This window comes from Dipodomys spectabilis, unplaced genomic scaffold, assembly GCF_019054845.1.
Source record: "Dipodomys spectabilis isolate Male_0828 unplaced genomic scaffold, ASM1905484v1 ptg000075l, whole genome shotgun sequence".
Classification (NCBI taxonomy): domain Eukaryota; kingdom Metazoa; phylum Chordata; class Mammalia; order Rodentia; family Heteromyidae; genus Dipodomys; species Dipodomys spectabilis.
This window is the reverse complement of record NW_024870752.1, coordinates 13,232,572-13,252,802: the sequence shown is the minus strand read 5'-3', so window position 1 is coordinate 13,252,802 and position 20,231 is coordinate 13,232,572. Positions and strand designations below refer to the sequence as shown.

Sequence of the window (20,231 nt, the reverse complement as noted above, 5' to 3'; positions counted from 1 at the left end):
GAGTGGGTAGCAGCCAGAGGTCTGCAGTGGCCTGTAGTTGTGGTCTGTACTTCTTTCACATTTGAATGCATATGCTGTTTCCTGAGTACGAGCCTTTGGCTGGAACTGTTTTCTGGGTAAAATTGAATTAGTTGATTCATCCTCAGTAATGTTTTCTACACTTTTAGATAATGAAATTTCTGTTGGCTACAGCCAATGGAATAATAATTACTCTATACATAGAAACCAGAGTAAAATGATGAATTTATTTTGGTTTTTTAGAAACACAGCTTAGGAATGTTGCTTTGCTTTTTCAGGACATTATTTAAGGACACTGCTGGAAACCTGGACAAAAATGCCAGATTTTCTGCTGTCTACAAGCAAGACAGCAATAAGCTATCAAATGATGACATGCTCAAGTTACTTGCAGACTTTCGGAAGTGAGTTTTAGCTTACTTGTTTCCATACCTGAAAAATAGAAATTGTAAGATGGAAAGTGAGGGGCAAGGGGCAGTCGTCATATGTATTGTTTAACACAGATGTCATATTGCAATGGGAAGTGGGCATGGCACATTTCCTAGGAAAGAGTAAAAGGTTCCCTATCATTGGCTGGTTAATTTGACTTCAGTACAGGCTGTTTCGTGTGGAGCTGTGAGAAGTGAAGTAGAAATATCTTAGGGAAGGAGATGATTGAGGAACCCTGTTGAGAAATGACAAAGGTCACCTAAATGCCCCTGCAATCCCTCTTCCCTTGGTCCCACCTTCCCCTTTTGCAAGTTCATTTCCTGGTACTTATTTTGTTGGTCTTTGACTTAGTCTTTGTAATGAATTATACTATTTGCACTCTCCATAGGGTCTTTTGCACTTCACCTAATTCATTTGTAACTCCTTGTTTACCATACAGTGTGTTTATTTAAAGATTTATGGGCACATTCTAGCTACCACATATGAGAAGAAACCATGTAATCTGTGTTTCTGTGGGTCTGGATTGCTTTGCTTAATATAATTTTTCCAAGTCTTTCCATTTCTTTATGAATGCTATAGTATGAATGCTACAGACATATGAGTAAAATTTAGTTGTGCATACACACACACACGCACACGCACGCACACACACACACACACACACACACACACACACCACATTTTCTTCATCCATTGAGAGGCATCTGGGCTAAAAGGGGGGAAGAGGGGAAAATAAGGGCAAAAATTCATTGTATATACCATAGAATTGAGAAATATAAGGGAAGAGGTAGATCTAAGAGAGATGAAGATGTTGAAGAGATGGCACAGATCAAGATGCATTATATACACAAACTGATTTGTTAAATGGCAAAAAAAAACTCATTGCATAACTTAAAAATTAAGAAAAATGAGGAAATGGGTGGGTTACGAGGTATGGGTAAGAACATTGAAAGTGTGTCTTGACCTGTCAAGATGCACTATAGTCATAAACTGCTTTGGTGAATGGCAATTCCTTTGTACAACTGCTTAATGATAACAAAAAAAAAAAAGCCCCTGCAAGAAGAAATAGGAAGTGGGCACAATTACTAAGTCTTGGTTTCCTGATTAAAAGTCATCAAAAATAAACAATTCCTAGGTTTCTGATTTGTGAGATGATCCTCTTTAGCAAATGAGAGGTTAGGGAGACATTTCATAATTTACATAGTACTTAAAAAAAAAACAACTTTCTAGCTGGGTGCTGCTTGCACATTCCTATAATCTTAGCTTCTCAGGAGGCTGAGATCTGAGGATTGTGGTTCGAAGCCAGCCCAGGCTGAAAAGTCCCTGTGAGCCTCTTATAACCAGCAGAAAACTGGAAGTGGCACTGTGGCTCAAAGTGGTAGAGCACTAGCCTTGAGCAAAAGAGCTCAGGGACAGGACCTAGGCTCTGAGTTCAAGCTCCATGAAGGACAAAAATAAAAAAGAAAGAAAAAAGGAAAAAAAAAACAAATTAAAAAAATTTAAGTTAGTGTAAGTTAATTTTATAAAAGGTTTTTGTGGTGATATTTGCATACATGTATATAATGGTCTTTAATCAAATTCCCGTCTATATTACACTTTCTTAACTCTCCTACTTTTAAAACAGTTTTAGTGGGTTTTATTATCTTATTTCCATGTATACATATGACACATATGTAGAATATAAATATATAATATTTAGCATACATATGGTAAATACTTTTCCTATATTAGTGTGTGTTTCAGTTGCCTAGGATTTCTATAACTACTATAAACCAAGTGACTTAAAACAACGGTTATTCTTTTTTTTTTTTTTAATGATGAAGATACCATTTACTCCTAGATGAAAATAACTAGAATAGGGTCAGAGACATTATTTTTGTCTTAGGTTCTTACATGTAGCAGTGAAGTTTGTAATAAATGAACATTTTCTAACTTAAGGAAACAGTGTACACCTTCATAGGTCTCTCTAATATTTTTGTATAACACAATGTTTTATGGGACATTACAGTGTTCAATTGTTCAAAAGAAATTAGTTAAGACAGGCACTAGTGGCTCAAGCTTGTAATCCTAGCTATTTAAGAGACTGAGATACAAGAATTTTGGTTTGAAATCTGCCCAGCCAGGAAAGTCTGTGAAACTCTTATCTACAATTAACCACCAAAAAGCCAGAGGTCGAGCCAAGTGGTAAAGTGTTAGTCTTGAACAAAAAATATCAAAGACAGCACCCAGGCCCTGAGTTTAGTTCAAACTCAAGGACTGGCTCACATGCACACGTGTGCACACCACACAGACACAGACAGACAGACAGATACACACACACACACAGAAGTTAGTTATTATTTGTTAGTTTTGTACTATTACCAAAAGACTTGAACTCTTGGCCTCTCGCTTTTGCCCAGCTTTCTTATTCATGAATAGCATTCTACCACTTCAGCACATTTCTAATCTTCTGGTTTTGCTGGTTAATTGGAGATAGAGTATCCCATACTTTTCTTCACAGGTGGTTTCAAAACATACTTCATCTCAGCTTCCTGAGTAGCTAGGATTACAGATAGAAGCCTCCAGTGCCTAGCTAAGAGAATTTGTAACTGTATAAAATCCATGCATTTAAAGGTCGGTTTCCCTAAAGAGCCAAATGTAGGGAAATGCTATTCTGGGAGTTTGCATTGCTTGGGAGACAGTGAAAATCTCTCAGGGAAGTGATTGTTAAGGAACCACCGCTGATGTCTCCCAGCTAAGAAAGGTCTTATGTATCACAACATCTCATGCTGTGGAAACAGGCAAAATACAGGGTAATGCTGGGCTTTATCTGGAGATTTCTTGGTCATAAGTCTTTTTAACTTAAGGTAGAGTATGTGAAAAATCACTGGCTGGCTTTTCTGACAGTCCCATCTCTCATTTAAACTCATTGTGCAGTTAAGCTCCAGTAGAAACAGAAGACAAATGGAAATGAGATATACTGAGAGAACGAGATTCTACAGCTTAGAGTTGGTGATGAACCAAGCCAGCACTGATCAACCAAACATAGCCTTTGGTCATAAGGAAGCAAGAGTTAAGACGTTTTAGGGACACACTGATTCAAATGCACAAGATTCTAAGATGTACTCAGACGTTGCATGTGAGACTATGAAATAGACATCAATAAAGTCAGAAGAGATTTAAACCAGGGGAGGTGGGGGGTACTGGTGTTTCATATCTGTAATCCCAGCTACCCCGGAGGCTGAGATCTGAGAGTCACAGTTCAAAGCCAGCCTAGGCAGGGAAGTCCATGAGACTCATCCCTAGTTAACCACCAGAAGACCAGAAGTGGTGCTGTAACTCAAAATGGTAGAGCACTAGAGCTCAGGGATAGTGCCCAAGCCACAAGTTCAAGCCCCATGACTGACAAAAAATCAAACCAAAAAAACAGAGGGTGGAAACTTTTCTAAAGTAGGAACTAACCAAAGGCTGAATCTGTTGGTCACTAAACTTTGATGGTCCTTGGCAATACTCTGAAAGAATTGGTTGAACAGGTGGCTTCTGAAGAACCATGTGGTGGCGTTCTGTTCTGTCGGAATAGGTCATGTCATGTAGAACTAGTCACCCTTCTCAGATTTCCTCCCTCTTAAATTGGCTTGCTAGGTGGGGCAGTAGAGGACAGCAGAGCCCTTGTCACAATATTTTTATCTTGTGTGTATACTATAAGACCATATGAACAAATCCGAAAAGTCTTGCACATGTGAATGGATAGTGTAGTTGCTGAGTAACCAGATTTCAGGAAGAGTGACTAATGGGTTAGAGTCCATCTAGAAATGGGCCTCTGGTGATTTGAGAATGGGCCTGTTCTTGGCACTGTTCTATGCAATATAATATTTTAATCGATGATGTTTATGAGAATATAAGCTGCTAATTAAATGTCTTCAGATATAAAACTGTTAGGTATACCTAATGCACTAGGTTTTAGAACCTGGATTTTGAGGATTTGGGCCAACTAGAAATGACTTGAACATAAAATGTGAAATTTCCAACAATAAAATCCCATTCTAAGTTTCAAGAACAGAATTGTATAAATATAGGGCATAGAGGTGTTACATGATATTAAAGCATGTGAAAATAGCTTTAGAGATTTTAAACAATTATAGATTTAATGTGGTTCAGTGGGATGGTGTGATTACTAAAAGTAATGGCATTCTAGCTGCATTAGTAGATGACTTGTTGCTCAAACTATCCCACCTGGTCAGACTATACTGTGCCTGACTACAAGTCTAAGCACTACATTCTTCTAGAAGGCAAGTGACATTGCAAAAAAGGTTATAAAAGTGCTAATAGTGGAGGACTTCTGTGTGGTAGCTGTAGGTGATTAAAAGAGGGTTATAACTAGGCCCCTTGATGAACAGAAACTATAGAGGAGTGAATTTTACCCTGCTATGAGAAAGAGCTGTGTAGTATTAGAATAGCTGTGTTAAAGATTTCCTTGGCACCAGTAACAGCCTTTGTGAGGGATGACAGGGGAGATTCCTGTATTGGATTGGATCAGATCAATTGCAGACAACAATTTCATTGAGTACTTACTCTGTACCTAGCATTTTGTTAGCTACTGGAGCCAAAGATGATTTCTGGTTCCGAATGCTGATGATTCTAAATATTCCATGCAATTGTGGGAATGCTGGAGTCATATGGGAATATATTAATAAGTCTGCCTATACTCTTCATCTAAACCTGTTCTGTAGCATGGTAGCTACTAGCCATATTTGACTATTGAGCACTTCAAATATAGGAAGTCTGGGTCAAAAGTGGTGGCACATGCCTAAAAACAAAAGTATTTGGAAGGCGGATATTGAGAAGATCCCTATTAAAGTAACTCAGGCCCTCAAAAAAGTTAGCAGGGGGCTGGGAAGGTGGCTCAGTGGTAGAGCGCTTGCCTTGCATGCATGAGGCCCTGGGTTCGATTCCTCAGCACCACATAAGCAAAAAGAAAACAAAAGCCAGAAGTGGCGCTGTGGCTCAAGTGGTAGAGTACTAGCCTTGAGCTGAAGAGCTGAGGGACAGCACCCAGACCCGAGTTCAGGCCCCATATCACAGGATTCCATATCACATAAGCTGTGTGGTAGTGGTCATGTCTTTGGTCCTAACTGGACATAGGTAGAAGGATCATAATATAGGTTGGCCCAGTTGCATCTGAATAGCTAAAGCAAAAGGGCTGGGAACATGCCTTACATGGTAGAGCATCTGTCCTGCCTAGCAGACTGAAGCTCTGAGTTCAGTGGATTCCATAGTACCTCCAAAATTTTTTAAAGGGGTGGGGGAGGATTATAGAAAATATGTACAAAATACACACCTGGTTTTGAAAACTTAGTTTTCACATTATTGTATTGGTATGTACAGAAATATTTTGGCTCTCCTGGATTAAATAAAATATGATGTTGGGTTTTTTTTTAACTTGTTTCTATCACTAGAAGGTTTAAAATAGTTTTTGTAGTATATGTTATAGTGACATGCTCTTCTCTTGAACTATCACTCCAGACTGTAGGTTTCACTGTTAATCTAATTGATTGATTTTTTTCTTCTTTTGTTTGTAGACCAGAGAAGATGGCTAAACTCCCAGTGATTTTAGGCAATCTGGACATTACAATTGATAATGTTTCCTCAGAATTCCCTAGTAAGTATAACTTCTATATTACAAAGAGACAGAATTTTGTTGTTTAGTTGGCCTTTCCTTCAGTTTGGATTATTTTGAATGTCTTCAGATTATGTCAATTCATCATACATTCCCATGAAGCAATTTGAAACCTGTACTAAAATTCCAATCACATTTGAAGTTGAAGAATTTGTGCCCTGCATACCAAAACATACTCAGCCTTATACTGTCTACAACAACCATCTTTACGTTTATCCTAAGTACTTGAAATATGACAGTCAGAAGTCTTTCGCCAAGGTGAGTACCAAGATCTCAATCTCAGTCTTTATATCAAACTCCTTTAGGATTCAGTTTCATATGTTCTTTTATAAATAGATACATATTCTGACTTTTGCTAGTATTTTCTTATTGCTTTTTCTTTTAAATATTTTGTAGGCCAGGAACATTGCTATTTGCATTGAATTTAAAGATGCAGATGAAGAAGACTCTCAGCCCCTGAAGGTTTGTTTTTTTCATGTATATTCACTAATATATTCTTTAAAAGTACAACTGCACAGTATTGTACAACTAAAGAAATTTGGTATATTCTAATTGACACAAGCCAAAAATATATGATGTTACACTATAAAAGCACATCTTCTGAATCTTACAGAATATGGAATACTTATATTCTATACATAATTGACCATTGTGTTATGTTCCTTAGAAATGAATTTTTATTATATTTTTATTTAAGTAGTCATACAAAGGAGTTACAATTCAAAAAATCAGTTTACAAGTACAATGCATCTTGATCAATATTACCCCTTTCAAGATGAAATTTCTTATCCATGTTCAATTTAATAAACACTGTACCATTATGAGGCAAGCATTGTATGACTAAGAATTCTGATATGAATAATATTGATAGTGGAATGGTAAACTAGCAACAGTTGATCTTTATTAAATGGGTAATGTAGGAGTAATGGTAGAACTTATTGAATTGTCTAGATACAGGTCTTCTGTGTACTTTTGTCTATTGAATCTAGAAACAGTCTTTTGAGTTAAGCACTAGTTAGATACATATTTTTTTTAGATAAGTAGACTAGTGAACAAATGGTTCAAGATCACACATTAGTAGATCTTGATGTAAATCTAGTCAGTCTAGCTCTAGAGACCAAATTCTCTAGTATGTTAAAATGGCTTTCGAAGAAGAGCTAAAGATTCAAAAAGGAATATATTTACCCATAAGAAGTTTATAAGAGTCAGGCACATAGGGCTCATGCTTGTAATCCTAGCTACTTGGTAGGCTACTTGGAAGAGTGGAAAGATTGTAGCCAGCCCAGGCAGAAAAGTTCATGGGACTACTTCTTAACCCATTTCTGGGCACAGTGCTGTCATCCTAAACTATGTAGTATGCTGAGATTGGAAGGATTGTGGTTCTAAACCACAAAAAGAAAAAACAAGAGTTCATCTCAGTGGAAGAAACTGGGCTTAGTGGTACACATCTGTTGTCCCAGCTGTGATAAAGTAGGTGGATTAGACCAGGTGCATGTCCATACAAGAAGTGAGCCTCCAGCAGGCCCAGTAGTAGAAAGCCTGCCTGGCAAGCTTAAGTTCCTGAGTTCAGACCCCAGTACCATTAAAAAAGAAAAGAAAAGAAAATTAGTGAGAAACACAGCAGTCACAGAGAACAGAATTTTGGCACACAGAAGGGACTGAAATAGTTCTTTGGAGAAGAAAACAAAAACTGAATAATTACCATAGAAAAATATTTAGAGGACATAGAGAGGAAGGAATCAGCAATTTCCTGAAGAGCACATGAGATCATTTGAATAGAGAGATTGTAAAGCAAAAGTGGAGAGAAGTGAAAGGAAACAGTAAGACATCACCTAGGCATGGAGATGTGTGGCAAGGGGAATTGGCAAGCAGGCCTGCAGATGTGCAGTGACAGCCACAGTAAAGCCTAGAATCTCCTTGCAGAAGAAATCTAGCTAAGTTTGCTATGTGACAATTATTCTGTAAAAGTACCACTTTCTATATAACATCTTGATCCACTAATTAAACCCAGGTGTTTGCCCCTGTTGATTCTCATTTTAGTGCATTTATGGCAGACCTGGAGGCCCAGTATTCACCAGAAGCGCCTTTGCTGCAGTTTTACACCACCACCAAAACCCAGAATTTTATGATGAAGTAAGTGATATTTTTGAGGGATAATCAAGTTTAGCCAGTTTTAAGGGAAACTTGAAGTTATTTGCTTGGTAAAGCAAAATTCAGGGGAAGCTGCCTACCATACTGAAATTACTGCAATGGAGTTGAATGCTATAGAATTTATTTTACACATTTTTCAAATTATTCAGGTAAAATCTTCATTATTAGAAATAGTAATTTAGAAAGTACAAATGAAATATAAAAGATAAGCTTATAATTCCACTATTCCTGTATAATTTTTATTCTGACATTTTCCTTTCACATTCATATTTGAGTATAGTTATATTTGTTAAACCTGAATCTCTCTTTTTTTCAATCACTAGGTGTTCTTGTCTAGAATTATAATGTGCTGTTGGATTTTGAACAATTTAGGTGCTGATATACCCTCTAGCAGTCAAAAATCCATTAACTTTTGATTTCTCCAAACTTTACTTAGCCTGATACTGACTTACAGTCAATTAACACATATTTTGTATGTTAGACATGTTTTATATGGTAAAAACCCATGAGAGAACCATGAAAGATAACTTTTTACTTCCATATACAATTTACTAGAAAGATAAACACTTATAATAAATGACACTCAACATTTTAAGCATATACATGAAACACTTGAACTCACTTGCAGTAGCAAGGAAGTTATTTACAGTGCATCCTACAATAATTTTATACAGTTATGATTTGCTATGGCATCTTCATGTTTGTTCACATTTCTTTTGACTGCAGATAGCATCATATAAGTGTCTATAAGTTTTGATAAGTTTTAAATTTTTACAATAGATTTTTGTATCCTTTATAGTAATAATTGATAAAATAGACTGTTATCCATGTATACTTTATATCTTCAAGACATACATATCTCTCATTCTCTCTATATTCTCTATGTAAATATAATATATGTTATATATACATATATGTATATGTACATATACATATGTATACACATGCATATGTACATATACATATGTATACACATATGCATATATACATATACATGTATGTATAATATATGCATATAATTTTTTTGTGGGGCTTCAACTCAGGGCCTGGGTGCTGTCCCTGAATGTTTGTTCAAGGATATGCCACAGTTCCACTTCTGATTTTTGAGTAGTTAATTGGAGATAAGAGTCTCTGGGACTTTTCTGCCCTGACTGGCTTTGAACCGTAATCCTCAGATCTCAGCCTCCTGAGTAGCTAGGATTACAAGTAGTACCACTGGTGCTGGGTTATCTGTCTTCATTCTTATTATTAATACAGATTTTAAGCTATGTAGTTGGTCTTTTTTTTTTTCATTTTTTTATTTTTTATTTTTTTGATTGGTTTTGTTGCTTGAACTCTGGCCTGGGCACTGTCCCTCAGCTCTTCAGCTCAAGGAGAGCACTCTACCACTTGAGCCACAGCACCACTTCCAGTTTTCTAGTGGTTTATTGGATATTTCTGCCTGGGCTGGCTTTGAACCGTGATCCTCAGATCTCAGCCTCCTGAGTAGCTAGAATTACAGACGTGAGCCACCAGCACCCGGCTTGGTCTTTTTTTTCTAATGTAAATCTCAAAAAAAAAAAATTCTGCATAGGAATGCATGTGGCTCAGTAGTACATCATGTATTTAGCATGTGTGAGGGACTAGACTAAATTCAGAGTTCTGTTATTTTGCTAGTCCTGGGGCTTGAACTCTGGGCCTCAGGACTGCCCCTGAGCTTCTTTCATTCCAGGCTAACACTCTACCACTTGAGCCACACTACCACTTAGAGCTTTTTCTGAGTAGTTTATTGAAGATAAGAATCTTATGAATTTCCCTGCCCCGGCAGCTTCCAACTGTGATTCTCAGATCTTAGCCTTCTGAGTAGCTAGGATTACTGGTATGAGCCACTGGGGCCTGGCAAATTCAGTTTTTTATTTAAACAACAACAAATGGTAATATACATGTAAGTGGACGTACACAGTTCAAACTCCTGTTGCTCAGAGGTAAACTGCGGTTCAGTGTACTGTCATAAGAGTCCTACTTTGAAATGTCATACCCTGAATTTTCATTTGTCATAGTTATGTTTATGGAGTGGTTATTGTTTTCCAATTATTTTATATTTGGAATGCCCATCACTCTTTATTCTGTGAATTCTAGCCAGTAAATTCATGTCCATCTCTCCCCTGACAGAAGTCTACAATGCAATTAGTAAAAAACAGTGCGATTAGTAAAAAACAATTTGGAGAACAAAATACACATCTATGTATTGAATGAAATATCTGTTTTCTCCAAAATTTTAATGTTTATAATGTTAGCAGAATTGTTATATTGTCTTCCTTGTAGATTAAGATAGAATTGCCCACCCAGCTACATGAAAAGCACCACTTGTTGTTCACATTCTTCCATGTCAGCTGTGATAATTCAAGTAAGGGAAGCACAAAGAAGAAGGATGTTGTTGAAACACAAGGTAGGGAATTTCATCATTCCTGTGATTTTTTTAAATTGAATATTCAATCCTAAGTTGTATTTTGCTTCTACATATTCATCCTTTGCAAAAGATTTATAGATTAAGTTTGTAAGTAACATAGAAGTAGCATGCCTGGGTTGAATGTGAAAATTTTTAGAATTCTAACCTTAACAGAGGCCAAAGTACATATGGAAAATGACCTACAGAAGCCATATTCAAGTTTCCTATTCTGATCAATAGTAACAGTTCTTAAAACTCAGTTTTGCAGTAAGTTTCTTTTTATAAGTTCTCATATACTTACAGTGGATTTTCTTTGTTCTTTGTTTTCAACAGTTGGATATTCTTGGCTTCCTCTCCTGAAAGATGGAAGGGTGGTGACTAACGAGCAGCATGTCCCCGTTTCAGCCAATCTTCCATCTGGCTACCTTGGATACCAGGAGATTGGCATGGGCAGGGTATAGGGTTTTAAGATTGGTTTATCCTGATTCCTTTAGAAAATATTAAAGAGCAACTACAAAAATAGTCACACAAAAATTTTTTGCAATTCCTAACATTTTGTTTTTCATTATTCATTCTCAAGTAAGCATAGGCAATTAGAAGCCTCTGCTGCTTATAAACTTATCACAATATGTTAGAATTAATTTCAGTGGATTCAGTGCCTTACCAGGGAAATAGAGACTTGGAGATACTGGATTATATAGAAATCCATCTCTGCAAAGTCATCATGCTCAAATAAAGATGAGTTCTTAAGGTTATGCAACTATTAGGCATTTTCTTCCAGTTTAAGGTAAATATAGGAAGCAAATTTCTCACCCACATTCTGAAATCTTTCTGACTCATGGAGGTCTGATATTTTTTCCTATTTCTCTTAAGTGATTTGTCATCTTTGCACTTATTTTAATCATCTTGAATTTATAGACTCCTGTTTTTTATAACATGCTTAGATAAGTCTGTTCTTTTAATGTTTTGCAGTGTTTAAATAATGCCAATTTTTAGTTCATTATGGACACAAAAGTACTCAAAAAGTAGGACAAATCCTACGTTTTTCAGTTATAAGTCCTAGTCAGAACATGGTCAAAATATAGATGTCTCAGAAGCTAAAATAATCACAGAAGATTGGTCCTAGGCCTATGCCAAAAGTACTATCCTCTATTTGCTTTATCTGGTACATTCTACCTATCTTTTTCAGAAACCTAAGCTCAAATCTGGTTAAGATATTGGAACTAGGATGCATCCCTATCATAGGGGAACGAATCATTCTATTTACTTGCAGCTCATACAGCTGCATCTAAAAAGAACAGATAACTTAGAACACTTAATAAAAAGAAAATGATTGTAGTTAGGGAACGAAAGTAAGCAGAAATTAGTGTTAGTTGCATTCATTGTTGCAACTAGGCACAGCCATCAAGTCATTGAAGCCCTTAGAACTTTCAGTCCTTCCCTCATCAGTACCCTCATTGATGGTCATCTTAAAAACTGAGGTATAGCTAATCTGTTTTCTTCTTTCCCTATTTTTCAGCATTATGGTCCAGAAATTAAATGGGTAGATGGAGGCAAGCCACTGCTGAAAGTTTCAACTCATCTAGTTTCTACGGTGTACACCCAGGTATATGCTAGTCCATGGAAATTCAGTAGTGGTTTATGACTGAGTTTACAATTTTTTTTGAAAAAGAATCCTAATTTATGGATTTACTTTTACTCTATAAATCTTTTTTTTTTTTTTTGGGGTCCAGTCGTGGGGCCTGAACTCTGGGCCTGGGCACTGTCCCTCAGCTCTTCAGCTCAAGGCTAGCGCTCTACCACCTGAGCCACAGCGCCACTTCCAGTTTTTTTCTTTTTTGGTTATGTGGTGCTGAGGAATCGAACCCAGGGCCTCAGGCATGCAAGGCAAGCGCTCTACCACTGAGCCACCTTCCCAGCCCTCTATAAATCTTTATTTGAGGAAAGTATATAGAAGGTGTTTCAATACATACTGATATCAATGACTAGTAAAAGGATCATTTTTCAATGATTATCCTGTGTTGTTTGAGGATCTTTTTTAATCTTTGATTTTTTTTGTTTGTGTATAAAAGTAAAGAGTTCATTCCTGGAGGATTCTATGCTGTTTTCATTTTATATGATCAATTCTATAATCTTAAAAACCAGATGCGCTTGCACAAGAAGCAAGTATTCCTATTTCTGTAGTATATATAATAATACTTTCTTTTTTTTCCTCCTTCACTATAGGATCAACATTTACATAATTTTTTCCAGTACTGTCAGAAAACTGAATCTGGAGCTCAAGCCTTAGGAAATGAACTTGTAAAATATCTTAAGGTATCAGATAGTTTTCTTAATAGCCCTTTATTTTAATGAGTATGGAGTACATTCAGTTTTCTGTTTAGTGGTGAGGGTTGTTCCTGCCTCTCGGACACTTCTGTAGGGATACCCTTACCTGGATGTCATCACATAGTTAGTTTTATGTGGTTTTAAATAGTCGTGAGAAGTAGATTTTGTGTTGCTGTAACAATAATCCTGAGACTGGGTAATTTATAAAGAAGAAATATACTTCCTTACAGTTCTCAGATTAAGAAGTTCCACTGCAGAGGGTCACCTTACTGTGTTATTCATATTGAAATGCAAGAGAAAAGGGGAAAGGGAAGAGAAGAAGAGAAGGAGGGCCAAACTCATCTTTTTATAAGGAACCTATTTCTACCATTTTTTTTCCAAAAAGCACTTTACCAGTAACATTTTTAATCCACTTATAATGCAGAGCGCTGTGGCTTGATCACCTCTTATTAGACCCCACCTCCCAATCCTAACTTAATTGTAGTTAAGTTTCCAACACATGCTCTTTGAGGGACGTATCAAATCATAGCAGTGATTGTAAGAGATAATATATTCTTGATGACTGCAAGCAAAGTGAATAAATCAAAGAAAATAAATCTAGCCAGTTTCAGCTTTGTGCAGGAATTGGGCCAGTTCCTGGAGTCACCATTCAAGAACAGAATAGGGTTTATGAGTGAGCTTGGATCCAGTGTGATTATGGGGGAATATTTTGAAATGGGAAAGTAGCTAAATGGGATCCTTGGCATGGAATAAAATACGAAATATGAGAAAGAGCAGAAAAAAATTAATATATTCTCAAAAAAGATACTAATTATGAGATGGTTTAAGACCCTACATCCATCTCAGTGATAGTACTGTGGCATCTCTGTCCACTCTTGCTTGGTTACAGCTTGAGTCTTATTCCTCTTCTGCTTCTCTGCTCCAGTTTTAAGAATTTTTGTGACTACATTGGCCCACCTAATCCCTTACCTTAAGGGTAAGAAATTAGCAATACTAACCCTAACCCCAGGTGCCATGTCACGAGTTCTGAAGATTAGGACTTAAACATTTGTGGAGGCCTTTCTGCCTATTTCCAGCCTCCCATTTGCTTTAGTGAATTCTTTCATCCTAACTTGAAACTTCGTGGAGACTACTGAATTTGTTAATTTAAAAAGATAAACTAGCTGAAAACGGTGGCTTGTACCTATAGTTCCAGCTACTTAGGAGCTTTAGTGGGAAGGATAACCTGTACCCAGGAGTTCAATGGTAACACATCATCCCCATTTCTTGTGTGTAGAGTCTACATGCAATGGAAGGCCATGTGATGATCGCCTTCCTGCCTACCATCCTAAACCAGCTGTTTCGAGTCCTTACCAGAGCCACCCAGGAGGAAGTTGCAGTTAATGTGACTCGGTAAGGGAGGCAGATGGATAGATATTCTTCTTCCTTTCCAATCTGTCTACATCTGGAGCACAGTCATGCATATCTGGGATGCTAGTACATGCTGAACATTATATTGGAGAAATGTCTTTTGAACCCATATATAGGAACCCCATCTAATTCCTTGTCTCTGTTTCCTAAGTGCCAATAGCATCATCATTGTTCTACTGCTGCTGTGATAATAATGAAATGTTTCCATTTTCACATTACTATTCATTGCTTTATTCATTTCTGTGGTGTGTAGGGTCATTATTCATGTGGTTGCCCAGTGCCATGAGGAAGGATTGGAGAGCCACTTGAGGTCATATGTTAAGGTACGTAAACAAACAAACAAACAAAAATGTTCCAGTCATTTACATCTGTGGCTCTCCAATTTTCCTTCTAAGGACTTACTTTTTACAAGGCTGGTTATTTTGGATGTTCTTGGAACTTAAGACCTATGCCTTCTCTTCTCTGCTTATCACCAGTGCTTGTATCTGAACAAGGGGAAATATGAGGAGAAACAACCATTCCTTTATTCACTTAATTTCATCCTTTGAACTACAAATGTGATTCAAATGACAAGTTAAAGATTTTTATTTATTCTTGGCTATATTTCTAATAGAGTTAGTAATCTCTGTTTTTCTTTTCTCCATCTAAAATTATCAGCAGAATCATTCTCAATATAAGATTATGAACTCTGACCACTATTCAGTGACATACTATATACTATGTGTGGGTAAAAAGAGAGGCTATTAAGGACAAATTTCAACAGGTTCTTTATATGCAATATTCAATACTCATAGTGAAGTTACTGCTCTAAAAAGATACCCGGGTGAAGAACAGCTATGTAATCATTTAAAAAATAAAATTTGGATTCTTCAGGACCTCAGTTACCAGTGCTATGTTACACATTCCTTGAAGTCCCTTTGTAGATGGAATTATGGGCTAGGTGACCACTGACATGAGTCACATGACTCACTATTTTAAAGGGTTCCCTGAAGACTAGAGCTCCCTCTTTGTGCCACATAACAATCACCTCCCACCTTTGTTTTCATCCCTTCCTCTCCCACCCGTGAAATCATACCTCAGTCCTTGATCTCAACTCTTTAGCACCTCTCAAGCTTTTAGCCCAATTTAGAGAACCAGCATAGTAAAGTCTCTTTCTCTTTTTTTCAAAGTATGCTTATAAGGCTGAGCCATATATTGCCTCTGAATATAAGACAGTGCATGAAGAACTAACCAAATCCATGACCACCATTCTCAAGCCTTCTGCTGACTTCCTTACCAGCAACAAACTACTGAAGGTATGTCAGGCTAGCTAGCCTAACTCTTCAGGGTTAATTTGATTAACTAAGGCCAGGAGGTGGTGGTAGAAGGGCTGTAGCTCCCTGGCAGAGTACTTACTTAACATGTATGAGTTTCCTGGGTTTTATCAGAGCACTTCCCTAAAACAACAAACTTGCTTATATGGGGGTAAGCGGGTTGGTGGTAGAAGAATTGGTCAGTAGATACTAAGTTATTGTTAGAAGCAAGAAGTTCTGGTATGATGTTGCAAGGTAGGATGACTATAGAAAAAAATAATGTATAATACATTTCTTTCTAGAAGGGAGAATTTTATGTTTTTCTTACCAAAAAGTGATAAAAAAAAATTTGAGATATATATGTATAACCTGATTTAAACATCATACAATATGTATATCGTATGTATCAAAACATTACATATTACCCCAATAATATAGAATTTTCATGGTTTTATGTGTCAGTTAAGGAATAAATGAAGGATTTAGCATGTTGGCACAAGCTTATAGTCTCAATTACTCAAGATGCTGAAGCAGGAAGATTACTTAGGTTCCCTGGTTCAAGATCAGCCATAGAGAGACCTTGCCTCAAAATAAAATTAATTTTTAAAAACTGATTAATGAAAATTAAAGTTGGCAGTCAGAACAGTTCACCTTTTATGTACCTTGAAGAGATAATTGCTCCTCCCCGCAAAAGCAGCAACTGAATTAATGCTCCAGTTTCAACTCTGACTATTATAACTACAGATAGGAGCTGCAAAGAATCACCATATTCAAAATCACATTGGCTCTTAACTATAAATCATTATATTCACATCAGTAGGGGATCCTGATTTAGATTATTAGGACAAATATCATCAAGCCAGATGATCAGCAAAAAGGAAAGACTTCAGTGCCTCTTGCTGATAGGTGTCTAGTTTCCCAGCAAGGGTCATTTCTGGTTTGAATAGAAAACGTGGCCACCCACCTCTTGAGTCTGATGTTAAGTTTGCAAGAAGGTTGATCTGTGTTGTATGTCACACCTACTTTTTGTAATAACATGGTCAACCAAAGAAAGTTCCCCTCTTGCCTACTAATTTGCTGTTTTTCTTACTAGGGTCCTTTTTTATTCTTTTCTTTTAGTATTCTTGGTTTTTCTTTGATGTGCTGATAAAATCCATGGCTCAGCATTTGATAGAAAACTGCAAAGTCAAGGTATGTTGCTTCACCTGGAGACTAGTGTTTGTAGGGGGAAAATCTCTCCCATTGTATGTATGTAGCTAACACTTGCTCATATTTTCCAGATAAGGTATTTGTTCTGTGTGCTTCAGAAGTAATAATATTTTAGCTTTCTAACTGCCCTATGAGGGAAGTACTAGTTTTACCCATTTCATAAATGAGGAAACACTTTATACCTTGAGGCCAGATTGACCTGCCTAATATCATGCTGCTAGTGAGTAGAGCTGGTTCCAGGTTTTAGAACCAGCCTAATTTGAAGCTTTTGTTCCCAATGTTATTTTTTTTAATTAATTTTATTTTATTTTATTTGAGAACATACTGTACAGAGGGGTTACAATTACATGGGCAGGATAATGCATACATTTCTTACCAAGCATTGCAGCCTCCTCCTTTGTTTACCCTTCACCTCCCTTCCCAGCCTCCCCCCCCCCCACCCAACCCTTCCCCCCCCCCCCACACCGACATTGTAAAGCTCGTTTTTGACATGACATTTTGTACTTCTCATTGTTGCAACAGGTCCACCTGAATCCTTAAACGACTTGTTTGTCCCCATCTCCTCCATAAGTTATACTGACATCAAATATAGTGAAAGCGGGGGTTACACTGTGGGAGAGGGACATACAAAGCAACAAAGAAATAATCTTATAAATGCGTTAGAAACACATGCATGAAAGAAACAAAAACATTAAAATACATATTTAAGGGATCGTTTTCCTAACATCACATTATCTGACCTTTTCTGCTTGACTCATACATATACTAGATATTGCATATAAGGGAAACCATGGGACCTATGTTTCTTTGGGCCTGGCTTACTTCACTTAATATAATTTTTTCCAAGCCTTTCCATTTCCTAACAAATGGGGCAATGTCATTCTTTCTGATGGAGGCATAGAATTCCATTGTGTATATATACCACATTTTCTTGATCCATTCATCTACTGAGGGGCATCTGGGTTGGTTCCATATCTTAGCTATGGTAAATAATGCTGCAATAAGCATAGTTGTGCTGGTAGCTTTAGTGTGGTCTTGTTTGTAAACATTTGGGTAAATGCCCAAAAGTGGGATAGGGATCATAGGGGAGCTCTATGTGGAGTCTTTTGAGGAACCTCCATACTGCTTTCCAAAGTGGTTGAACAAGTTTACACTCCCACCAGCAATGAAGTAGGGTTCCTTTCTGTCCACATCCCCTCCAGCATCTGTTGTTGTTCTTTCATGAGGCCTAGGGACCTTTGGGGGAGAAGCAGACAGAGCGGGGTGAAAGCACACTTTGGAGGCTTTGTTGAATGGTGTGCAGGATTGGTTGGGAAGCAGGTGTAGAGTCAGTAATGATGGTCCCTGGGGCTGGCTGGGGGTGGGGAGTGGTCAGGGATGGAGAATAAGTGTCCATTATTTGGAGAGTTGATGAGAATGGAAACATCACCATGGAAACAACCAAGATTCAGAACATTATAAGGGAATACTTCTCAAAACTTTATGCTAATAAGTTTGAGAACGTGACAGAAATGGACCTTTTCCTAGCAAATATTGACATGCCAAAACTAAACCAAGATGAGTTAAACTATCTTAACAGGCCCATATCAAGCATTGAAATAGAAACAGCAATAAGAGACCTCCCAGCTAAGAAAAGTCCAGGACCAGATGGTTTTACAGCGGAATTTTACAAGGCCTTCAAAGCAGAGCTCACACCAATTCTCCTCCAACTCTTCAATGAAATTGAAAGAGAAAGCTCACTACCGAACACATTCTTTGAAGCCATCATAACTCTCATCCCAAAACCAGGCAGGGACTCATCAAAGAAAGAGAACTATAGACCCATTTCTTTGATGAACATTGATGCAAAACTTCTCAACAAAATTTTGGCCAATCGACTTCAACAATTCATCCAAAAAATCATACACCACGATCAAACAGGATTCATTTCAGGGATGCAAAGCTGGTTCAATATACGCAAATCAATTAATATTATTCATCACATCAACAGGAGCAAGAATAAGAACCACATGGTTATCTCAATAGACTCAGAAAAAGCATTCGACAAGATCCAACACCCCTTTATGATGAAGGTTTTGGAAAAATTAGGAATCCATGGAACATTCCTCAATACAATAAAGGCTGTATATGACAAACCTACAGCCAGCATTATACTCAATGGTGAAAAACTAAAGCCATTTCCTCTTAACTCAGGAACAAGACAAGGATGTCCACTCTCTCTACTTCTCTTCAATCTAGCATTAGAATGCATAGCTACAGCAATAAGACAAGATGCAGGCATAAAGGGGATCCAAATAGGGAAAGAAGAAGTAAAACTCTCCCAATGTTATTAAACCCAAAGTAAATTGTCTTTTTTTTTTTAATCCTGCGTAAAATTCAGGTTTGTTGAAATGAGAGTAAGTAGTCGAAGCATTAAAATGTCATTTCTTTGTGTTAGAGCCTTGACCATTGTAGCTATTTCTCTAGGGCTTAGATAGGATTGTCCTCTAGAACAATTAGTAAACTGAGATACTCTCTCCAGAGCAAATATACAATTTAAATTTCCTCTGAGACTCAGTGTCTTCTTTGGGTAATGCCTGGATGTGTGTACTTTTGTATCCCTCTTTCCTTTTCACTCTGTCTCATATTATTCCTTTGTTCCCATGGACTCATTCCTGAGATTACTGGTTTTCTTCTGATTGTTGCTGGTCTGGCCCTCTGGCTATTTTTGACTCAAGGTAGATGGATTTTTATAAGTTCCTATGCAGTCAGCACAGCTGGTAATGTGTCTGTCTCACTTTGATGGTTGGAGGAGCTTCTTCTGAGACTTTTGAGGCAGTCCTGAAGTTGTCACTGTAATAATGAACTGTGGCTTGTATTATAGCTCAGAGTAGGGATCTTAGTAGGAATTGGGTAGGAGATGGCAGCGTAGGGCAAAAGGTTGCAAGAATCACATTGTCATTTTTTCACTTGAAATACTTGTACTTTAAGTCTCCAAGGAGACTTAAGAGAAAGGTGAGAAGGTCAGAGGATCAAGGCCTAAGCCTTCTGTATAGGTGTCTGTCTGTCTGTTCAGAAGCCTTGAGAAAGTTTCTAGATTTTGCTGGGCAAAAGGTTGAAGGTTCAAAGCTGAAGCTGTACTCTCCTCTAGTAAAACAGGCTTTGGTGTATGACCAGGTGGTATGGATCCCCACCCCTCCCTTTTTTCTCCCCTTTTTAAATTCCATTAAATATTCTGGGTTTTAGTGCATGGCAAGATGCCAAAATGGAAGTAAGTCCTGCCTTCTCTACAGAAATGTACCATTTAAATCATGCCAGAACAGTCTGCCAAGAA

At 37.4% G+C, this 20,231-nt stretch overlaps 1 protein-coding gene across 9 annotated transcripts in view; it reads left to right on the top strand.

Annotated features, from left to right (window-relative positions):
- Positions 1 to 20,231, top strand: part of Dock9 (dedicator of cytokinesis 9) — a 259,553-nt gene that overhangs the window by 156,160 nt on the left and 83,162 nt on the right. For all 9 annotated transcript variants that reach the window (XM_042682626.1, XM_042682624.1, XM_042682620.1 and 6 more), the window contains exons 15-27: positions 297 to 419; positions 6,003 to 6,082; positions 6,171 to 6,358; positions 6,497 to 6,562; positions 8,141 to 8,233; positions 10,556 to 10,679; positions 11,013 to 11,134; positions 12,199 to 12,285; positions 12,906 to 12,995; positions 14,284 to 14,399; positions 14,671 to 14,740; positions 15,587 to 15,712; positions 16,829 to 16,900. In XM_042682626.1, the coding sequence (XP_042538560.1) occupies positions 297 to 419; positions 6,003 to 6,082; positions 6,171 to 6,358; positions 6,497 to 6,562; positions 8,141 to 8,233; positions 10,556 to 10,679; positions 11,013 to 11,134; positions 12,199 to 12,285; positions 12,906 to 12,995; positions 14,284 to 14,399; positions 14,671 to 14,740; positions 15,587 to 15,712; positions 16,829 to 16,900 (1,357 nt within the window). The remainder of the gene's footprint in view (positions 1 to 296; positions 420 to 6,002; positions 6,083 to 6,170; positions 6,359 to 6,496; positions 6,563 to 8,140; positions 8,234 to 10,555; positions 10,680 to 11,012; positions 11,135 to 12,198; positions 12,286 to 12,905; positions 12,996 to 14,283; positions 14,400 to 14,670; positions 14,741 to 15,586; positions 15,713 to 16,828; positions 16,901 to 20,231) is intronic.